The sequence below is a fragment of the Alosa pseudoharengus genome, unplaced genomic scaffold, assembly GCF_046254945.1.
Source record: "Alosa pseudoharengus isolate Yale_2024_CS ecotype anadromous, Long Island Sound unplaced genomic scaffold, YU_APseudo_1.1 YU_APseudo_1.1_scf_11, whole genome shotgun sequence".
NCBI classification, from domain to species: Eukaryota; Metazoa; Chordata; class Actinopteri; order Clupeiformes; family Clupeidae; genus Alosa; species Alosa pseudoharengus.
This window is the reverse complement of record NW_027468576.1, coordinates 33,974,412-33,994,468: the sequence shown is the minus strand read 5'-3', so window position 1 is coordinate 33,994,468 and position 20,057 is coordinate 33,974,412. Positions and strand designations below refer to the sequence as shown.

Sequence of the window (20,057 nt, the reverse complement as noted above, 5' to 3'; positions counted from 1 at the left end):
AGACATCCAAAATGGGGTGGCATGATTGTATTGGGAGCACTGAGGTGTCAGACGATACTGTAAAAAAATGGTTACATTTTCACGCTCAGAGTTCAGGTAGGAGGGCCCCTTAGCAGGATTTTGCTTAGGGCCCCATGGAGGTCTGAACCGGCACTGTGTAGGATCCTGAAGAAGTTTACAAGTGTGCATAAACCTACTATTTGGCCACCCCTAAACAATGCAAGCAGAAATGGTTGCAGTGGGCTCAGGAATACATGAAGACTAATTTTCAAACAGTTTTGTTTACGGAACCCTAGATGGTCCAGATGGATGGAGTAATGGATGGTTGGTGAATGGCCACCATGTCCCAACAAGGATGAGATGTCAGCAAGGAGGTGGCGGAGTCATATTTTGGGCCGGAATCATGGGGAGAGAGCTGGTCGGCCCCTTTAGGGTCCCCGACGTAGTGAAAATGACCTCGGCAAAGTAGAGTTTCTGACTGACCACTTTCTTCCGTAGTACAAAAAGAAGAACCGTGCCTTCCGTGCAAAATCATCTTTGTGCATGACAATGCACCATCTATGCTGCAAAGGATATCTCTGGGTAATTGGCTGCTATGGGCATAAAAGGAGAGAAACTCATGGTGTGGCCCCCATCTTCCCCTGACCTCAACCCTATTGAGAACCTTTGGAGCATCAAGCAAAAGATCTATGAGGGTGGAAAGCAGTTCACATCCAAGCAGCAGCTCTGGGGGGCTATTCTGACATTCTGGCAGCTCTGGAAGGCTAGAGGACATTAAAGCAGAAACTCTCCAAAAACTCACAAGTTCAATGGATGGAAGAATTGTGAAGGTGATATCAATGAAGGTTTCCAATGTTAACATGTAACTTGGTCTGTTAAGATTTTTTTGATTGAAATAACTTTTGATTTAATATATATCACCCCCTAATGCTACAAATTCAACAAATTACCATTTTTAGTTTGTTACAACCTATAAAATGTCTTGAAACTTTGTTGTGCATAATAATTTGGAACAGTACTTTTTTGAGTTTTTTATTTTTGAAAAAAATACTGTTATCATTGGGAGGTTTGTTCAGTAAAATTCGAATTATACTGTAACGGTTAATGACTTGCAAATTATACATTTGCATCAATTTAGGAAAATCTGAGAAAAATGCCTGACAACCAGCTGGAGTTCAATTCCCGAATCAGTTGGAAAAACAGACATGACACAGACTGTCACATAGTGTAAAAACTTTTGCTTTTTGGGAAACTCACAGCAAAAATGGCTTCTATCAGTCCACTCTTATCATAAAGGCGTGATTGGTGGAGTGATGCACTGATGGTTGTCCTTTTTTACTCTAAATACTTTCTGTATGCACTGTATAGGCCTAACCAGTGCAGGAGAGTGTGGCATCAGGCCAGGCGCCAGCTGTTGCGGGCAACGAGAGGAAAACAGACCGTAACAGGATTGCACAAGGCCCTTTTTGAAAGTGCACTACACCGCTGAAGGTACACACTTTTCATACATCTAGGAGCATCTTACTAGATGCTATCTGCTACTTGTGTCACTTTTGTTCTATGATCTTTAATAAGCGACATTCAAGGTATCCAATGTTTTTTTTCTGAAAAAAAAAAAGTGAAACAATAATGTAATCTTAATAACTGCATGTTGTATGTTATTTAATAAAAAAAATATGTATCTCTAGTGGTGCCACTGTCCTTATCACCTGAGGCCATAGAGTCCTTGTTTCAGAGGATCATGGATACAGACTGTGCAGCCTCTAGCTCTAGCTGCAGTCTCTGCAGGGGCTACTCTGCTGCACCTGTGGGCCTACAACACCCATCTGCCCCTGCAGCACCTGTAGGCCTACAACACCCATCTGCTCCTGCAACACCTGTAGGCCTACATCCTACAACACCCATCTGCCCCTGCAGCACCTGTAGGCCTACAACACCCATCTGCCCCTACAGCACATGTAGGCCTACAACACCCATCTGCCCCTATAGCACCATAGACCTACAACACCCATCTGCCCCTGCAGCACCTGTAGGCCTACAACACCCATCTGCCCCTGCAGCACCTGTAGGCCTACAACACCCATCTGCCCCTGCAGCACCTGTAGGCCTACAACACCCATCTGCCCTTGCAGCACCTGTAGGCCTACAACACCCATCTGCCCTTGCAGCACCTGCAGGCCTACAACACTCATCTGTATAGCGAATCTGGACTTTGCATATTTTACTCTTAGTAGTGAGCTACAGATGTAAATTAGCCCAAGGCTAACTCTGGTGCAATGCATCAAATGTTTACATTTATGTTTTAATTGCACACTGTCCTGAAACTGAAGCTGTCACATTAGTTTTCTGTTGCCCTAGAAGTCCAGCTCATGGCCAGAAGTTCAGTTTGGTGTTGTGTTGTACATAAAGATTTGGTTCAGTCTTCATACTGAAGTTGGTGCATGAGAGGATTGTGGCTTAAGCACTTTCATTTTAGGATAAAGGCGTAAATGCTGTGGTGACAAGTCCTAGCTGTTTTAAAGTATGGAAATCTGGGCGGAGGACACTTTTCCAAATGGGGTTTTGAGCAGTTGTATCAAAACCAGAGCTGAACAAATGACACACCAAAAAGGTTGACACAGAAAAAAGTTTTTCGTGCATTACATACAGCATGTTCAGTGCCGTTTTGTGCCGACTTGTTGGTATTGTAACCGAGACAAGAGACATTTTTTTTGTTATCACTAAGGGCTGTAATGCAGCTTTTGCTCTTCGGTCGATAACCTCCTCCCGCCTGTACTCATATTTATCTCTTGTCTGTGATTTTGGCTAGGCCTACTAGTTACTCTAACTTTCTGATTTTGTTGTATTGATATTGTTGTATTTCAGTTAGTGATGGTCTAATCAGCCACTATTTAAGTTTGTCCTTTGTGTCAGTTTAGCAGTTGATGTTGGAGGGTTGGCTTCTGTTTATTTATTTTTTTAATTTAATTCAAGTGTTTAATCATTTTGGGAAATAGACCCATCTTTTCTTTGAACCTTCAAACCTGTCTCCACTGCTCAATCCCTCACACATTGAGGGGGAAAAGGCAATAAATGTTGTAGATACAAGGATACAAGGAGGTTTATTTATATAAAGGGCTCCCCTAGTGTAGCAGGGGTAATTATGCTTCCCTGAATTTCCCCATCGTGTCTACAAGTTCTATGGACATATTTTGTAGTTTCCCACGCCTCTGAGGTACAGTAGGTTGTAGGGGGGTGTGGCTTGGGTGTGGCAGGGGTTGGTTCCCACGCTGAAGACCCCTTAAGTGTTCATGTAGCCCCCTCCTCTGCCTCTTTTGCTACTGTCCTGAGGCAGAGGTATGTGGAGTCTTGCATACAATACATCATATCTTTTATATACTTGTATTGTGCATTTTTCACAAAGAACTGTTTTCTGGTGTTGCACACCTTATATACGAGTTACGTTTGTTTAATCTCTGTTTTTATGTTAGATCGTGACACAGTGCATATTACCTCAGTTTTACATGCTACAGTCTGCTAACGTGGCTGCAGGTGTAGCGGCGTTAACTAGTTAGCTTACAGATCTTCATACTGGTGAATTGACTGAATGTATTTAAACGTGGGTTACCTGTTTGATTGGCAGGAGCTGTGACGCGACTGGCTCGCTCCCTGCCTGATTTGTGTTTGATTTGTCATATTCCAGGTATGCCATGTTTGTTTTATTGTGTTATTGTCTTTTCACATGTACTTTTATGACGATTCACGCAACTGCGTGTCTCGTAAGTTTGCTGCGCTCTCTTTTGCTACTGTCCTGAGGCAGAGGAGCTGTGACGCGACTGGCTCGCTCCCTGCCTGATTTGTGTTTGATTTGTCATATTCCAGATTTCAGAGCAATAAATATTAAAGCAAAGGTCGGTTGTGGCGTCCATCACTTCCACTACAACACAACGCAGAGTGATCGAGGGAGGGGAGAGACGACCTCTGTTACACTAACACTGTTAAAACCCTGCGCCATCACAACATAGGCTACAGCCGTAATCCTGGCTACTGCAACATAGGGGCTGTAGCGGTTGCATCAAAGATCCTTGATTACTAGCTCCGCTATAGATAGATAGATAGATAGATAGATATACTTTATTGATCCATAGGGGAATCCTCTCTGGGAACCCTCTCTGGTTGCATGCTTAAGTGTATTGTGGTCGCATGTGTGTTAAAGTGATGCAGTCTGAGAGAGAATATAATACCATACATTTCTGCCATGTAAGCATACTTGCTTAAATTTCCCAGCTTAATTGCCCTGTGTGTGGGCATAATTTCAGCATATAGGCCTATGTTTGCATATTTGTCCACAATCAATCATTGTGTCAGGTAAAGCAGTTTTTTTTAACTGGTAGTGACTCAAAGACCACCATTCTGAAATCATTGTGAAAGCAACCTCAGTACCACTTTTAATAAAGAAAATAAATAGTTTGTACGTTTACGTGTAATGACGTTGTGAAATATAGGGGCCAGCTGCAACACCTTCACAGACCACCAGGGGCCACTCCAACAAAAACGACCCAGAGCAAATTCCTATTAGACATTCTCTGATATAAATTCATAAACAAAGCATTTTGAAGCTTGGTCCCAGGAAAAGCAGCCCTGAGGTGGCCATGAAACATTTTATTTCGAGGGGGGAAACACCACAGACAGTAAAAGAAAACACCACAGCAAAACGTTCTCTGACGGAACTTCCCCTTCCTAGAGAATAAAAGCCGGAAGAGTGTGCATTCGTGATTTACGTCCCTTACTACAACTGTATCAAAAGTATAGTTCCTGCCGAAAATGCAGTCCAACCGGAGAGATACACGACATTGGTGAGTGTTTTGGTTTCGCTTTGTTAGTCGTAACGGCAAATAAGTCATAATCATTGGTCATAATCCGCAACTAACGTTATTTCTATGGGTTTTACTGTGAGCTCAACACGGAGGACAACAGTGTGCCTTTACTTGGCACATATTGATAAGAGCGGACACTCGACCTAGCTCCCAAGATTATAGCTAACCGCGTTAGCTGGCTATGTTAGACAGTAATGGTAACGCCAATTTTGGTTTCTTTCTTCGTTAACTATATAGAGGAATCACTGGTCTTTTGGCAAAAATGGCGTGCTTGATTTAGTTTATGGGACCTCGTGTGAACATACAGTTTGCAAATATAACGTTAGGGGAAATGTCAAACGAATTACACAATATCCGCTGTAACAATACTTGAAATTAAGCAATTTTTAAGTAAACTGACTAGGCTATCATCAAATAAATTACTACATGCATGCATGCCACTAAGATTTACAATTGCAACATGCCTGGCAAAAGTTGTCGATGTCAAGCTGAATGTACGTCCTCTTGGGAGTTGCTGTCCAACCATAATGGGCCAATGCTTCTTCATTAGGCCTATTATGATCTTTGATCTGCTGTTGTGTGTTGTAAGTTGGCTGGCGGGACCAGCAATACAGTTGTCTTGTAGTGCTGTACTTTGGAATAGAGTAATCTTGAAATATCTTTGGGTTCGTATTGAGTTTTCCTTATTCTTAGGTAACCGTTGACATCTTGGATGGTTGACATATTTTCCCAGAGAGATGCAGGACTCCAGTCACTCTGATGAAGGTACATTTATTTCCTTACTTACAAGTGTGACCTGGTTCTTGACCAGTTCCAAAGACTATTTCAGGTATGTCTACTGTAGGCCTAATATTTGTGCTATGTCACTGGCAAGCTCTTGAGACACACAGGGATCTAGGTCTAGGCATAATTTCTAAGAGTTTCAAATTCTTGAAGTAGCTGTGTTCAGGAAAGTTTGATTGATTATTTTGAGTCGGCTTTTTAAATCAATCTACTGCTTACCGGTATTTATGTTTCAGTTATAATCATATATAACCCTAGAAGACATTCCGTGTCCAATCAGTTAAGGTTGTCGCTGCACTGTCTCAGATGTTGTTCAAACCTTGTTTGTGGGTTTGAAAACTAAGGCCTATAAAATATTTCAGTTCAAATCCTATGTCTTTTTGAAGTGAAGTAGAGATATAACAACGCAATTAACAAAGTATATGTATCTATGAAGGAAACATGGTGCAACATGCCTGAATATCGAACTGTTCCCATATAGATTTTCACCAAGTTGTACTCCTCATTTCTCCACGTTCACATGATGTGTATACTTCACATATAGTCTAAAAATGAATAAAGTGCTGTATTTGCAGACAAATTGAATATAAAGTTGAATTGTATTTAGCAGACACTTTTATCCAAAAGCTTCAGACTCACAACGGCAGTTTTGGCAATCAAACAAATACTGATGTCACGTGGGAACAAAAAAGACTTTACAATACCCTCAATATCACACTTTTTTGCTCATTGTTCTGAATCTAGGGGCTTATATAAAATCAGTGCTCACTTCATATTCAAAATCATACTTTTAATGGCCAAGTCATACTGAGAATATGTTTGTCTTCCATCCAACAAAGTTTGGTCAGGCTAGGAATAACAGGAATAACAAGTAATTTTTAGAGTGTTTACAATCCAAAGTGTTTACAACATTATTTTGACAAATTTTGAGCCGGTGTTCCAACCATTTTCCTGGATTTTGTCTGATTTGACACATGATTTTCCCTTATTCCTATTGTGAAAAGAACTTCACTATAGTCCAACAGCTGTATGTGTATTTGTGTGTGTGAGTGTGTATTAGTTACTTAGAAACAATCTTGTGTTGTTTATTGATGTTTGAAGCTGATGAAATAAATGCAGACGCTTTATTAGACTAGGCAACTTGAGTAGGGAGGAATTAGAAGGTAGAGGAGTTCAAAGCACTTTCACTTCTTGCCTTTTAGAACAGCGATCTGTTGGTGACTTGCTGACTCCAGGCCTGGATGGAAAGGCACTGGAGACCAATGAGCAGAAGACAAGTGCAGGAGGAAAAGATGGAGAGAGCACTGATGATGGATCATTAGATCTTTCATCCTCCATTGCAGTGAAATCAACACCATCAGGTAAGAGCTCCTGATGACCATAGGTTGGAGTAGCAGACACTGAACAGCCTGCACAGGTTTCACAGGATACAATTACAAATCAGATAACTACACTCTTTCCCTCTTTATCATTTAACACTTTATCTTTATCAGACTCAAATGGGGATTCAACAGCAGAGGACCCGAGACATTCGGGCAAAGTTGAAGTAAATGAGGCAGGAGATGCAGCAATTGGAAGAGGAGGAAGAGCTCATGCAGATGGAGGAGCTCATGCAGATGGAGGAGCTCATGCAGATGGAGGAGTTGAGAAAGATGGAGGAGTTGAGAAAGATGGAGGAGTTGAGAAAGATGGAGGAGTTGAGAAAGACACAGCAGGAGCCGGAGGGGCTGCTGCAACACCAGACGCAGGAGATGAAGAAGTACATGCAACAGAAGGTGGAAAGCATGCAGCAGACACAGCTGTGCACAACGATGGTAGGGGAGATGTGTGAATAGCTGAAACGTTTTTTTCCCCCTTAATTTCTCTCATAGCTTTACATAACCATACAGCCACATGGCTGATTTCTCTCCTGGAAACAGTAGATGCAGAAACTGTGTGTGAAGATGCAGAAGAGACACTTTCAGTGCCTGCTGGACCAGAAACAGGAGCAGGAGGCGACACTGCCATAGGTAAAGGCCCTTCTGTAACAGTCTTGTGTTCCTCCTATTCTCTTACTGCTATTCTTTAAAAGAGTTTAAGTCACTAATGGCCGGCTCCTCTCAGAACCAACAGATGAAAACACTGCAGCAGGAGATGCAGCGCGCGAAGGAGGGACAGAGGCCACGGCTGTGGATGCTGGAGCAGAAGGTCATTAATACCAGTGGTGCAATGAGGGGCAGCCGTGGCCTACAGGTTAGCGCTTCGGACTTGTAACCGGAGGGTTGCCGGTTCGAACCCCGACCAGTAGGCACGGCTGAAGTGCCCTTGAGCAAGGCACCTAAACCCTCACTGCTCCCCGAGTGCCGCTGTTGTTGCAGGCAGCTCACTGCGCCGGGATTAGTGTGTGCTTCACCTCACTGTGTGCTGAGTGTGTTTCACTAATTCACGGATTGGGATAAATGCAGAGACCAAATTTTCCTTCACGGGATCAAAAGAGTATATATACTTATATGAAAGTAACCCAACAAATGGTAGAGCACCAGTGATTGGGGGGGGGGGGGGGGTCTTGTTTTCTCCATTCCTCTAACAATTGTTTGTTCAAATTGTGGAGTTATGGCTGTATTCTCTCCTATAACCAGCAGATGCAGCGATTCAAAGTGAAGATGCATCAGACAAAATAAAAATGAAAACAGAGACCCCTCCTGCAGGAGCAGTACCAACAGCAGGATGTGACACTGGTATGAAGACAAGCCTAAAAGGTTACATGTGCCACATTTCCCCCTTCCTCCTGCAACTGCTCTTGCATAGTATTAAATACTCAATACTGACTACACTTCCAGGTGATGCCGGACTGAGAAAAAAAACCCAGGCTAAGGTGCAGGATGGAAGAACACAGACAACACAAACAACAGAAGTGGAAGAGACCGATCAGAGAGCTCTTCCAGAAACAAAATCAACACTACACGGTAAGAACTTCTATTCACCCAATTCACTTGTGTAAATACATTCGCAGTCTTCACACAACAAACTCTTTAGTAATTCGATTCCCTCTTTTCTCTCTTCCCAGTACCGGTGGGGCTGGCTATAGGAGCAGTGTTCGTAGCGATCGCTGTGGCGGCACTGTGTTACCGGCCTGCTGCTGAGCCAAGAAAGCCAAACCTGAACAGAGTGGAAGTGTTCCAGGAGGAGATGGTGAAGGTTGAACAGAGCTTCCGCAATCAGCGGTCAGAGCTTTGGAGGCGCAGCCGCATACACCTCAAGCGCCACCTGAATTCCACCAAGCCCAGCGAGCCGGTCAGCCTGATCTTGGTGGGGGGCCGCAAAGCAGAGAGGACCCTGAAGTGCCTGGCTGTACGCCTGGCTGAAGCCTTCTCCTCGTCCCTCAATGGATCTGTGCTTCAGGTGGACGGCAGCAGTCTGGCCAACATGGACCACGACAAGGTGAGTAACCTCGTCAACAGACTGGCATGACATGCAGTGGTCAAGATCGGCAGCTGAAATCACACATTTCCCTATTTTAATTATATCTTTCTTAGGTTAAGCTAGATCTGGACAACCAGCTGAGAAAAGCCTTTGAGGGCGACAAGCCGGCTGCCGTCATCCACCGTCTGGAAGAGCTGCCGCCGAGCTCCACGCTCATCTTCTACCGCTACTGCGACCACGAGAACGCCGCCTACAAGGATCCTTTCCTGGCCTTCACCATGCTCCTGCCTCAGGACGCCGTGGATCCAGGGTTCAGCATGAGTCAAGTGGAAGACATGGCACACAGCCACCTCCACCAAAAGTACCTGACCTCAGATCAGCCGGACACTTTTGACAAAATGGATGTGGACAAGCTGAGTGGGCTGTGGAGCCGCATATCCCATCTTATACTGCCTGTAAATATGGAGGAGCACATGGAGAAAGGTGGCTGTGACAGGAAGTGATAATGACACTGGAGGATCATGGACTCCTCTATAATCACCGAAAAAGATAATAATGAAAGAGAAATGAAAGAGAAAGAATAAGTCTGAGTAATGGAGAGGGCATGTCAGTCCTTCTTCAGATTCGTCCTCGGTCTTTCCTGATTTAGTAAGGAATGAGTCCTTAACTTCACTTGCACTTTTGTCGCTATAAAGAAAGAGACGCTTAACACTTTGGAAGTGATTGAAGAGTAATGTGAAAGCGAATTAAGAAAGCATTCCAAAGTGTAAAAAAAAAAAAAAAAAAAAAATCATTTTTTGAAGTGTTCTTAGTTTTGATAAATTTCATTTGATTACTTCAAATGTGCCTTTAAATAAAAAAAATAATAAAAAATGCAATTAGATGTGTGGAAAATAAATTGTCTCGTCAGAGACCTCATGAAGGGAGCTGGATCCACTCCAGAGAATGTCTAATAAGATCCACTCTTTCAGCCAAGAACGTGCTCTGGTCCTGTCAAAGTACCGGAAGAGAGCGGTGTTCAAAGAAAGCAGTCCGTAAGGAAACTACACTTTGTCATGCTAGGGAGCTAACGTCGATGGAGTCCGAAAAGTTTGATATGCATGTGTAACTGCGATATTAACTAAATCAGGTGAAGATGGAAGCTGGCGATTCGCATAAAACCAACACTGATCCACCAAGCAGGAGGGTAACAAGACAGTCGACAAAAGGTGGTAAGTAACTGCCTTGGTTATCTGATTAAATAAATGATCATATCTGACGGTTTTTTTTAAATCATAGCCGTGGCTAAGAATGAACTATTAACGTTTAAGCTTATGCTTCAACGTTACATTCAGCACAAGTTAGTAGTGTTAGTGGACATGGCTAACGTGACAAAATATTGTGTTGACTCAGACGTTGGTTGTCTATAGCATACTTCACATACAACACGATTCAGCTTCAGACGAGCAAGTTGATTTGAGTAGTCTCAATTAGCTTCCTAAAATGTGGACTTGCCCTAAGTTACGGAAGCAGCGTTAGCCAGCTAGCTTCTAGCATATGTTTCTTATTTTTAATCTACGGCATGTACTATTTATTCATCGTGGGTTAGGCATGTAAACTGTCGTTGGCTTATGTTGTGTTATGTATAAATTATTCAATCAGGAAGAATCCCAACCATCTTAACCGGCATTACTAACTTATTATAATATTATTATATTACGTTACTCATTCATTAACTTGAGCTATTATTGAGCATCGGGTTAGTTTCACTTTCCTTATTAGTTTTGGCGGAAAAATCCCAGCTAGCCAACGTTAGCAAACATTGAAATTAATTTGGTTAACGCCGTTGCCTTTCTTAGATTCTGGCATTGTGTTGAAACCGAGAGAGCCTTTGAAGAGAAGCCGAAGAGATGCTGTACATCCAGTTGGTACTGCGGTCAATGGATCCGAGACCCAAGAGAGACTTCCGAGCACTGATGATGATGATGATGGTAAGTAATACATTGCCAGAAAAAGCGCGTTTAAGGTGAAATGTGGAGGAAATACCCATGGATGCCATATCATAGCATATAGGCTACTCATTATCACGGGTGGATGAAGAGCATCATTATATTTAAAACTTAAAAATGCATTTATAATGTGGAAAATTAATCAACTCATTGGATGCTGAAATTAAACAGAGCCACTTAAGAAAAGGCGAAGCCTGCAGTCGGCAGAGGACGAAGATGCTACTGACGGTGACAATGACATGGAATTGGAAGGGGATGGAGATGAGTCGGAGTCTGATGAGGATAAAGAGACAAGTCCAGGGGTGTTGCAGCACGATAAACTCATAAGGGGTGAGACGTCTATAGGTAGTCATTGTAATAAATTCACTATCAGAGACTAGCTACATCCAAGTCTGATATGCATGCATTCAGATATTAAAATCACCACTTGACCATCACAGTGACACCCTGTCTAAAACTGTATACTATCGTTATTTTCCTAGCTTTATTGATCTGCGCAGTCATTCAGACTATCTAGTCTTGATAAATTAGTTTATAGTCAATTTAAATGTACTTTAATTTGCAGTTCTATTATTATTTTTCCATGGTGCTGAGTTTATAGATGAATAGTCGTTCGGTTTTCAGTGATAAATAGAACATGTTTATTAACTTAAACTCTTGTTTAGATGCAGTGCATTTTTTTGTGGAAGTGATTGAAGAGTAACGTGAAAGCGAATTAAGAAAGCATTCCAAAGTGTTGTGTGCGTGTATACAGCCTGTGCATACTGAAAATTAACAGACCCCGTCAATTCTTATTTAATCTAATGTAAATAATATATTGGAGGAAGTACAGACAAAAACCTAGCGTGAGAAAAGGCATGTGTGGCATGAGGTAGTGCTAGACCTGTCAATTGAGTGTCACAGTCAATGCATGAGACTTGAGACCCCTGCTGATATAACTAGTAGTGCTGTTTATACATTTCCAGAATCATCGGTCCGACTGACCCCGCTGAAGAGTTTCCCCCAAAGCACAGAGAGGGTGTTTCAGTTGGAGCCACTGGAGGCTGGATCGCTGCTGAGAAGTCGCAGGCCCATTCACACGACGAACTCAGAGGTCGAGCCCATCAAACACAGCACAGGTGAGACCGCACTGCATACTTCTAAAATTAATAAAAGAAAAGACGCCACAACACGTCATCGCCAACCGCACTGCTGCTTTGGCAAGCTTTTGTCATTACCAATTTGGCAGTTGATGGAGTTTGTAATAGTCTAGGTCAATTTTTAAAAGAAATTGGCATACAACTTTTTTAGGGGTTTTGAAGGGTGCTGAATTCAAATCTTCAATTTACTTGAAACATGTTGAGAAACAAAGTTGATTACCATATTTTAACTATCTATTTATATTATTTATCTGTTTTTATCTATTTATCTGTATTTTAACTATTTCTTTAATAATGCATCTTTTCCTATTTATTTAGTAATTAATCCATTCTATTCTATTCAATTCTTGAAACTTCTTGGTATGAAGAGGTAGGTTACACACTTACTGTAGGCCATCCTAATCATCCTCATCCTCCTCCTCTCCAGCAGTGTTCTGACAGGTGCTGCTGCAGCTGCATGACTTCATGCATAACATGCCACTTTTCCTGCAACTGCAGCGCAGGCTTAGACATCCCTTGAAGCAACCACAGGAGGTGATCTCCTTACAAGCTTTTGGAATTGGTGAGAGATAGTAGCTGTGGCACTAACTGATCATCCACATTTGGATGGCCATGATAAGTGTGTGTTGTGTTTGGGCCACCAACATGCTTTCTAGGCAAGGGACGCCCCCCCAGTCGTGCATGAATTGTTTTATTATTATGACCGCCGCGCAGCGAAGCTGCACCCCCTGAAAGGAGGGTAAGGCAGACACAGTTTTCTGTGAATATCTCAAGAACCGTAAGGTTTAGGAGGACCATTTTTTTTGTATGTTGATCTCAAGGGGCCATGTCAACCCATTCCATAACCACTCATTTCATGTATAGCGCCACCTAGTTAAACACAAAAAAGTAAAAATGAGGTGTTGTAATCGCAGGTATCTGTGACCGAAATTGGAAGTGTAGGATCATTATGACACCCTCTGAATGCACGCCAAGTTTCGTGGAATTCCGTTCATGGGGGGCCACACAATAAATTAATTTATGTTACTATACACCAACTGGCCTGTAGGTGGCCGGAGACAGTTTTCTGTGAATATCTCGAGAACCGTAGGGCCTGTCAACCCATCCCATTACCACTTATTTCATGTATAGCGCCACCTAGTTAAAAATTAAAAAGCAAAAAATTTGGTGTTTTCATCACAATATCTCTGGCTGACATGGTCAAAACTGCACGAAATTGAAAGTGTAGGATCATTATGACACCCTCCGAATGCATGCCAAGTTTTGTGAACTTTCGTTCATGGGGGGGCCTTACAATAAAATAATTTATGTGTACATTTAGTGACCGTACACCAACAAGGATTCCCGGGACACTGAAAGACCGGTGTACACAAAACTTGGTGGGCATGTAACCCCACATGGATAGCATGGAACCATCGTTTTTCGTTTTGATCTGTAGCCCCCCCACTGTACTGGAGCCCCCGAAAGGAGGGTAGGGCAGACACAGTTTTCTGTGAATATACAGAAATTACATCCTAGGCCCTACAGTTACAGAAATCTACAGTTTTCTGCGAACTAGGATGACCAATTATTTTCGTATGTTTGCCTCCAGGGGTCATGTTAACCCATTCCATGTGCACACATGTGCATAAACAGATACACACGCACACACATACATTCACAGTAATCATACGTATGACACATACTCACACAGTAGACATATGTACGCATGCATGCACATGCACAAACACACATACGCAGGCAAACACACAAGCACACACACACACACACACACCCACACACATAAACATAAACGTGTACACGCACACATGCACACAATTCAAGAATTTCTCAGAATTATGAACAGGCAAGATGGGGGTGGGGTTGTATAAAATGAATTTTACATGTGAAATCTATGAACTAATCATGTTTTGGTACTTGTTGTCTAGCAGATACCAGTGAGAATTGAGTGTGGATAATGCAATTTAGTGAGACAGTTCGAATCATATAGGCCTTTCAGCGTGATTTATTTTTGTGGAAAAAATGTGCTGGACTGGGCGGCGGTCATATTTTGTACCGCTCTGCGGTACATCTAGTTTTCTCTGGTAAACGTGTGTGTTCTCCTGTTTCCGAGGGGCCGTCAAGAAAGATGGCAAGAGTAGCCAAGGGGTTTGGGGAGTCCTCAGCAGACTCACTGTTTTCTCTTTGCACAAGGCCTGCAGTTCCCCAACCTGCTCCTCCTACCAGTCCGTGTGAGCTGGAGGAGGAAGATGAGGAGGCCATTGTGGACGTTGAGACTGTTCTCTCGTCTGAGGGAGAGGAGTTACCTTGGCCCGTCTGTGTGAGGAGGTCGTTGGCAGGGCATCCAGGGCTTTTGATATTCCCCTTCCAGAGAAGCCCATTGCCTTTTGCAAAGCAGTGCCGGTGATCCCACTCTTTTGAGTGAGCTCCAGTCAGCCTCTGTGTGCCTCGCTGCAGTGTCTAAGGAGCAGGTAGTGGCATCGGGCCGCTCCTTGGCTCAGTTCTGGGTAGCTAGACACCATCTCTGGCTGTCTCAATCTCAGCCCCAGCAGGCAGTCAGAGAGCGTCTTTTGAGAGTGCCGATGGAGCCTGGGTCCATGTTCGGCCCACAGGCAACCACACTGTTGCAGCAGGTATGTGACAGCCGCCGCTGTGCAGAAGAGGTGTCAGGTGTCTCTTGGCAGGCTTGCCAGGGGCGCTAGGCGCTCTAGGGCATTCACGCCTCAGCCAACACTTACCTTGGGGCATCCGTCTTGGGGGCCGACTGATCTCAGGCAGCGGCTTCTGGCATCCCAGGGGCGGGGTGGCCCCTCCAGGCGCCCTCATCGTTCCTGACAATCTCCGGGCCAGCCAGCCTCGCCTCTCCGCTCGATGCAGGAAGGCTTGGCTGGCATTAGGAGCGGATCCATGGGTGCTCTCCACCATGACCCATGGGTACCACCCACAGTTCCGAGGCAGGATGCTTATTTTCAGATACCCATCTGGCCGGGGCATTGGGAGTTCTTGAGGTTTACGTTCGAGGGTCAGATTTTCGAGTTCCAAGTCCTCCAATTTGGAATCTCTCTGGCCCCACGAACCTTCACCAGGTGCATGGATGCAGTTCTTGCACCCATGAGGCAGGGGGGGCTCAGAATATTAAACTATCTAGACGACTGGCTCATCTGTGCAACCTCAGAAGTGCAATGCCGCCTACACGTGGCCTTGCTGTTGAAGCACACTCAGGACTTGGGCTTGCGCCCCAATCCCAAGAAAAGCAGGCTCCAGCCTTCCCAGGTCACCACCTTCCTGGGCATGGCCCTGGACTCCAGGAGGGCATCCGTGACTCTCTCACCGGCGAGACAGCAGTCTGTCGCTTCACGTTGCACGCCCAGGTGGAGAGGAAACTCTGCCTTCGCCTCTTGGGCCTTATGGTGGCAATGGTGCAGGTAGTCCCCCTTGCCCTCCTTCACATGCTCCCAGTCCAGAGGTGCCTGTTGAGCCTAGGCCTGTGCCCCCAAGGGCCCTCCCAGGCCAAGGTGACTGTGTCCCGCAGGCTTCACAGGGCCCTACACTGGTGGAGAGAGCCCACCAACACCGAGAGGGGGAGTGCCATGGGACTGGTGATTTGTCGCCGGGTCATATTTACAGACGCATCCCCAGTAGGCTGGGGCACCGTTCTCGATGGTCAGGGCATCAATGGTCTCTGGACGGACCCTTGGCTACCCCAGCACATCCATGTCCTGGAGCTGAGGGCCGCTCTCCTCGCCCTCCGGCACTTTCTACCGTGGCTAAGAGGCCAACATGTGATGGTGAGAACCGGGGGGCTTGGGGTCTCCAGGTCTTTGCAGCCTGGCGACAGACCTGTGGCTCTGGGCTCATCCCCTGTTCAGCTCTCTCAGAGCAGTTCATGTGCCGGGGGCCTTGAATGCTGCGGCCAACATCTTGTCAAGAGGGGGCCCACATCCCGGAGAGTGAAGGCTCTAGTTCACAAAGGCTAACTAGCTAAAACAATTTTAGTTTCTTATAATATATTAATTATTCAGTCAGCCTATATATAATCCTCACATAACAATCTTTACATGTTATTACAGATGTATTACATGGTCCTAAACAAATTGTTATAATATTATGTTATAGTTACTGCTGAGCATCATATGAGGGGAGCGACATAGTTCACAAGCGCCTCCTCGGTGTATAGATAGAGGGTGTGGCCTCATTCACGGCTATATATGGGTATTTAGGTGGGATGGGCAAACATGTCGTCATAGCACACTGGACATCAAAACAATAGGCTGAGGTACAATATTTCATTAGTAGGCAAATCTAGTAGTAACAGTTTTAAACATAGGCCTTCAGGTTAAGAGTTTCAAGCACTTTCTTCAAATACTAAATAAATAGTTAAAATACAGATAAATAATATAAATAGATAGTTAAAATATGGTAATCAACCTTGCTTCTAAACATGTTTTAAGTAAATGCTTCAGAAAGTCATCAACCTGTTTCATGGTCCTTTTTTCATGAATTATTCATTATCCGAGACAATTTTTAACCATGTACATTAATTTCAAGCATTTCATTTAGTCTTATTAAAGCACTAGCCTATAAAAGCACATTACATTCAGGTTTTTACCTTGTACAGTCCAAAAGATAAGTGATTAATTAAATTTTGACCTGGCGGCTGCCATATTGGATTTCTCCATTTTGGGGCATTATGGGACGTTTTTGAGCCTGGCATACAGAAGATTTGAATTCAGCACCCTTCAAAACCCCTAAAAATGTTGTATGCCAAAAATTAACATGATTTGCCTTCGGGACTTTAGATAAGCACATTTTCCAAAATCCTGCCTAGTCTATAAGGTTTTTGCATGCTTTCATAGTTTCCTTACTAGTTTTAGATTGGAACTTCATCATGCTGCGTTGTGTGTTTGTGTGTGTAAATGTTAAGGGTCAAAAAGAGGCTCTGGTGCTTCTCTACACATCCCCACCAAACCCAAGAGAGACAACAGGACTGAAGGTCAAACGGCGCAGAGCATCCAGCAGAACATCCAACAGTATCACCGCAAGCTGCAGGACAGGCTCCCAGGTATCCATTCACATAGTTCTGGATGAATGCCTTCCATGAAAAGGTCAGAGAGTATGATGTCTCATGTGAATCCTGCTGTCATATCCAGCAGATCATGTTGACTTTGCAAGAAGAACTCGACGGGGTATGAGTCACAACCAGACTTTAAACAACATTGTGCATAATAAAGAACTGGCCAAGAAAGCAGGTAAAGCAGATTTCTAGTTCACTTCAAGTCACACAGGACTCCTCTTTTTGTCAAAGGAAATCAACCAGTGAATGAATTATAAATCATTTGTGTGTGTGTTTGTGTACTTAAAGAATTGACAAGAGTGTTGCCTAAAGCTAAACCAAGCCAGGCCAAGACTCCGAGTCAAGGTACAGTATTTTTTTTTCTCACTTGCAGGCACTAACACACAAAAAAGTTACATCCACATGCTTGTACAGAGCACATTAATACACTGCTCAAAATATTTAAGGGAACACTTACAGTTTTCCACAATTGTTAAAACACATATTTTGAAACCTTCCACCCTTTTCTCCATTCTCAAACTACATTCACAGAATGTCTGACAGTTCTTGCAAAATAAAACACTCGCCTCAAAAGTTTTACTTGTGCTCAGAACCAAACACTGTCAGAGTACCGATCCAGTGTATGATTGAAGTGTTCCCTTAATGTTTTTGAGCAGTATATGTATTTACAGTTTGTGACATAAATATTTGTTCTCTATTTCCCCCCTCTGTGCAGGTGGTGCGAGTCGTATTTACACGATCATCCTGTGGCTTTTCCTGCTCTGCGTCTCCATCTCTGTAGCCGTGCTGGGCTACCAGAGGGTTCCGTGGTCAGCCCTCCTCAGCAAACGAGCTGCATCACAACCCGCATCCCCGAACCCCTCGCTGGACGTCTTCTCCGGCCGCATGACGGGGCTGAAGCAACAGTTTCGGAGCCAGCGGGACGAGTTCTGGAGGCGCAGCAGCATACACCTCCAGCGGCACCTGCAGACGGCCCAACCTTCTGAACCGGTCAGCCTGATCCTGACCGGGGGCCGCGAGGCGCAGAGGACGCTGAGATGCCTGGCCGCAGGCCTTGCGTCGGCCTTCTCCACGGCGGTCAACGGCTCTCTGCTGGAGCTGGACGGAGCGAGTCTGGCTGACAAGGATGCCAATCAGGTGAGGAAGCAAAGGCATGATTGTGTCTTGTGAAGTGGCAGTGAAATAACTGGTGCAGAGATTAGCTAGATCACCGCTGGATCATGAACGTGTAAAAGGAGACACAACAGTAAAGTGCTGAACTTTAGGTCGACCCAGAAAAGGATCAGGTGCACCTAGGTAACAGCTGGAAAAAAAAAGATTAGTTCGGTTGTAGTTGGTCAGCAGTCGGGCTTTATTCTTTCCTACGATGCAGTACCGGGCCAACTAGGTAATACATTTTGAATGTAGTATGGTCACTGGTGTTTGTTTGGTGCTGTATTTGTTTGTTTCCTTCCTTGTTTACTCATGTTTTTATAAATTAATTTCTCCTTCATCCGTTATTGCACCAGGTGAAGCTAGATCTGGACAACCAGCTGAAAGAAGCCTTTGAGGGCGACAAGCCGGCTGCCGTCATCCACCGTCTGGAAGAGCTGCCGCCGAGCTCCACGCTCATCTTCTACCGCTACTGCGACCACGAGAACGCCGCCTACAAGAGTCCTCTCCTGGCCTTCACCGTGCTTCTGCCTCAGGACGCTGTGGATCCCGAGGTCAGCCTCCGAGAGGTGGAGGAGATGGTGCACGACCACATCCACAAGAAGTTCCTGGTACCCGACCAGCCCGACACCTTCGACAAAATGGACGTGGACAAGCTGAGTGGGCTGTGGAGCCGCATCTCGCACCTCATCCTGCCTGTGAATGTGGAGGAGCACATCGAGGAAGGCGGCTGTGACACGAACTGAGAGAACCCGAGGGAAAAAATGAGTGAAGAATCACAGTCGACATGTGCTCAGGAAGCTACTTGCACTGGAGTTACTCTCTAGAAGATCTGGTCTACAGCTACCGTGTGTGTGTGTGTGTGTGTGTGTGTGTGTGTGTGTGTGTGTGTGTGTGTGTGTGTGTGTGTGTGTGTGTGTGTGTGTGTGTGTGTGTGTGTGTGTGTGTGTGTGTGTGTGTGTGTGTGTGTGTGTGTGTGTGTGTGTGTGTGTGTGTGTGTGTGTGTGTGTGTGTGTGTGTGTGTGTGTGTGTGTGTGTGTGTGTGTGTGTGTGTGTGTGTGTTTTTTAATGCGTGTTTGATGAAGATGATTTGTATGAGTGTCCAAGAATGATCTCTGATTGACGCAGGGGAAACTACACTGAGCTTTTGGTACCTAACGCTCAGGTTTTTTACGTTCCCAGCTCAAATACACGTTCTGGGTTTGGTGAGCAATGAAGTCATGATGTGAGATTTTTGTATTTGCGACAGACGCAGTGCTGGACTATGTGAAGATCAGACTGTAAAAACACAGACCTCCCATGTAGTTACACCTCTCGTATGGTCCCAGTGTGCTCTCAGAAACGGCTGGTGGCTTTTTTTGTGACTGACAGTTTTAAGGCTGCATAAGGAATTGAAAGAAAATATTTTCTGATCTTGAAAACTGTGGAAAAAGGACCTTGTGTTTTAAAATCAGACCCAAAGGTTTTTTATTTTCTAAATTGTTTATGGAACTTAATGGACAACAAAATTATTTTTGTCTCTGTGTTGCGTATATTTGTGTTTTGAAATCTCTTCATGCTTGTATGTTTCTTGTTCATGACCTCACTTTTGTAAGGGACTATTCATAATGTTCTGAAACAATACATTTTCATAATTCATTTGTTAATATCATTCCTCATTGTA

At 44.2% G+C, this 20,057-nt stretch overlaps 2 protein-coding genes across 9 annotated transcripts; both read left to right on the top strand.

Moving 5' to 3' along the window:
• The first annotated feature begins 4,780 nt into the window (after nucleotides 1-4,780).
• LOC143117321 (uncharacterized) lies at nucleotides 4,781-9,924 on the top strand. Of its 7 annotated transcripts, none has more exons than XM_076278970.1 (10): nucleotides 4,781-4,835; nucleotides 5,550-5,621; nucleotides 6,842-7,000; nucleotides 7,133-7,453; nucleotides 7,568-7,648; nucleotides 7,743-7,826; nucleotides 8,258-8,356; nucleotides 8,459-8,584; nucleotides 8,686-9,059; nucleotides 9,155-9,924. In XM_076278970.1, exons 2-10 carry the CDS (start codon nucleotides 5,594-5,596, stop codon nucleotides 9,542-9,544), a joined length of 1,662 nt encoding a protein of 553 aa, XP_076135085.1. In that variant the 5' UTR covers nucleotides 4,781-4,835; nucleotides 5,550-5,593; the 3' UTR covers nucleotides 9,545-9,924. The 7 variants fall into 7 exon arrangements, with proteins under 7 accessions (XP_076135085.1, XP_076135082.1, XP_076135081.1 ...); XM_076278967.1 differs by having other exon boundaries at nucleotides 7,562-7,648; XM_076278966.1 differs by having other exon boundaries at nucleotides 7,559-7,648.
• Nucleotides 9,925-10,066: 142 nt separating this feature from the next.
• On the top strand, nucleotides 10,067-19,318 carry LOC143117323 (torsin-1A-interacting protein 1). Of its 2 annotated transcripts, none has more exons than XM_076278972.1 (9): nucleotides 10,067-10,252; nucleotides 10,880-11,011; nucleotides 11,201-11,359; nucleotides 11,995-12,147; nucleotides 17,093-17,230; nucleotides 17,322-17,417; nucleotides 17,531-17,587; nucleotides 17,958-18,379; nucleotides 18,751-19,318. In XM_076278972.1, exons 1-9 carry the CDS (start codon nucleotides 10,177-10,179, stop codon nucleotides 19,138-19,140), a joined length of 1,623 nt encoding a protein of 540 aa, XP_076135087.1. In that variant the 5' UTR covers nucleotides 10,067-10,176; the 3' UTR covers nucleotides 19,141-19,318. The 2 variants fall into 2 exon arrangements, with proteins under 2 accessions (XP_076135087.1, XP_076135086.1); XM_076278971.1 differs by having other exon boundaries at nucleotides 10,068-10,252; nucleotides 17,319-17,417; nucleotides 18,751-19,317.
• The last annotated feature ends 739 nt before the right edge of the window (nucleotides 19,319-20,057 follow it).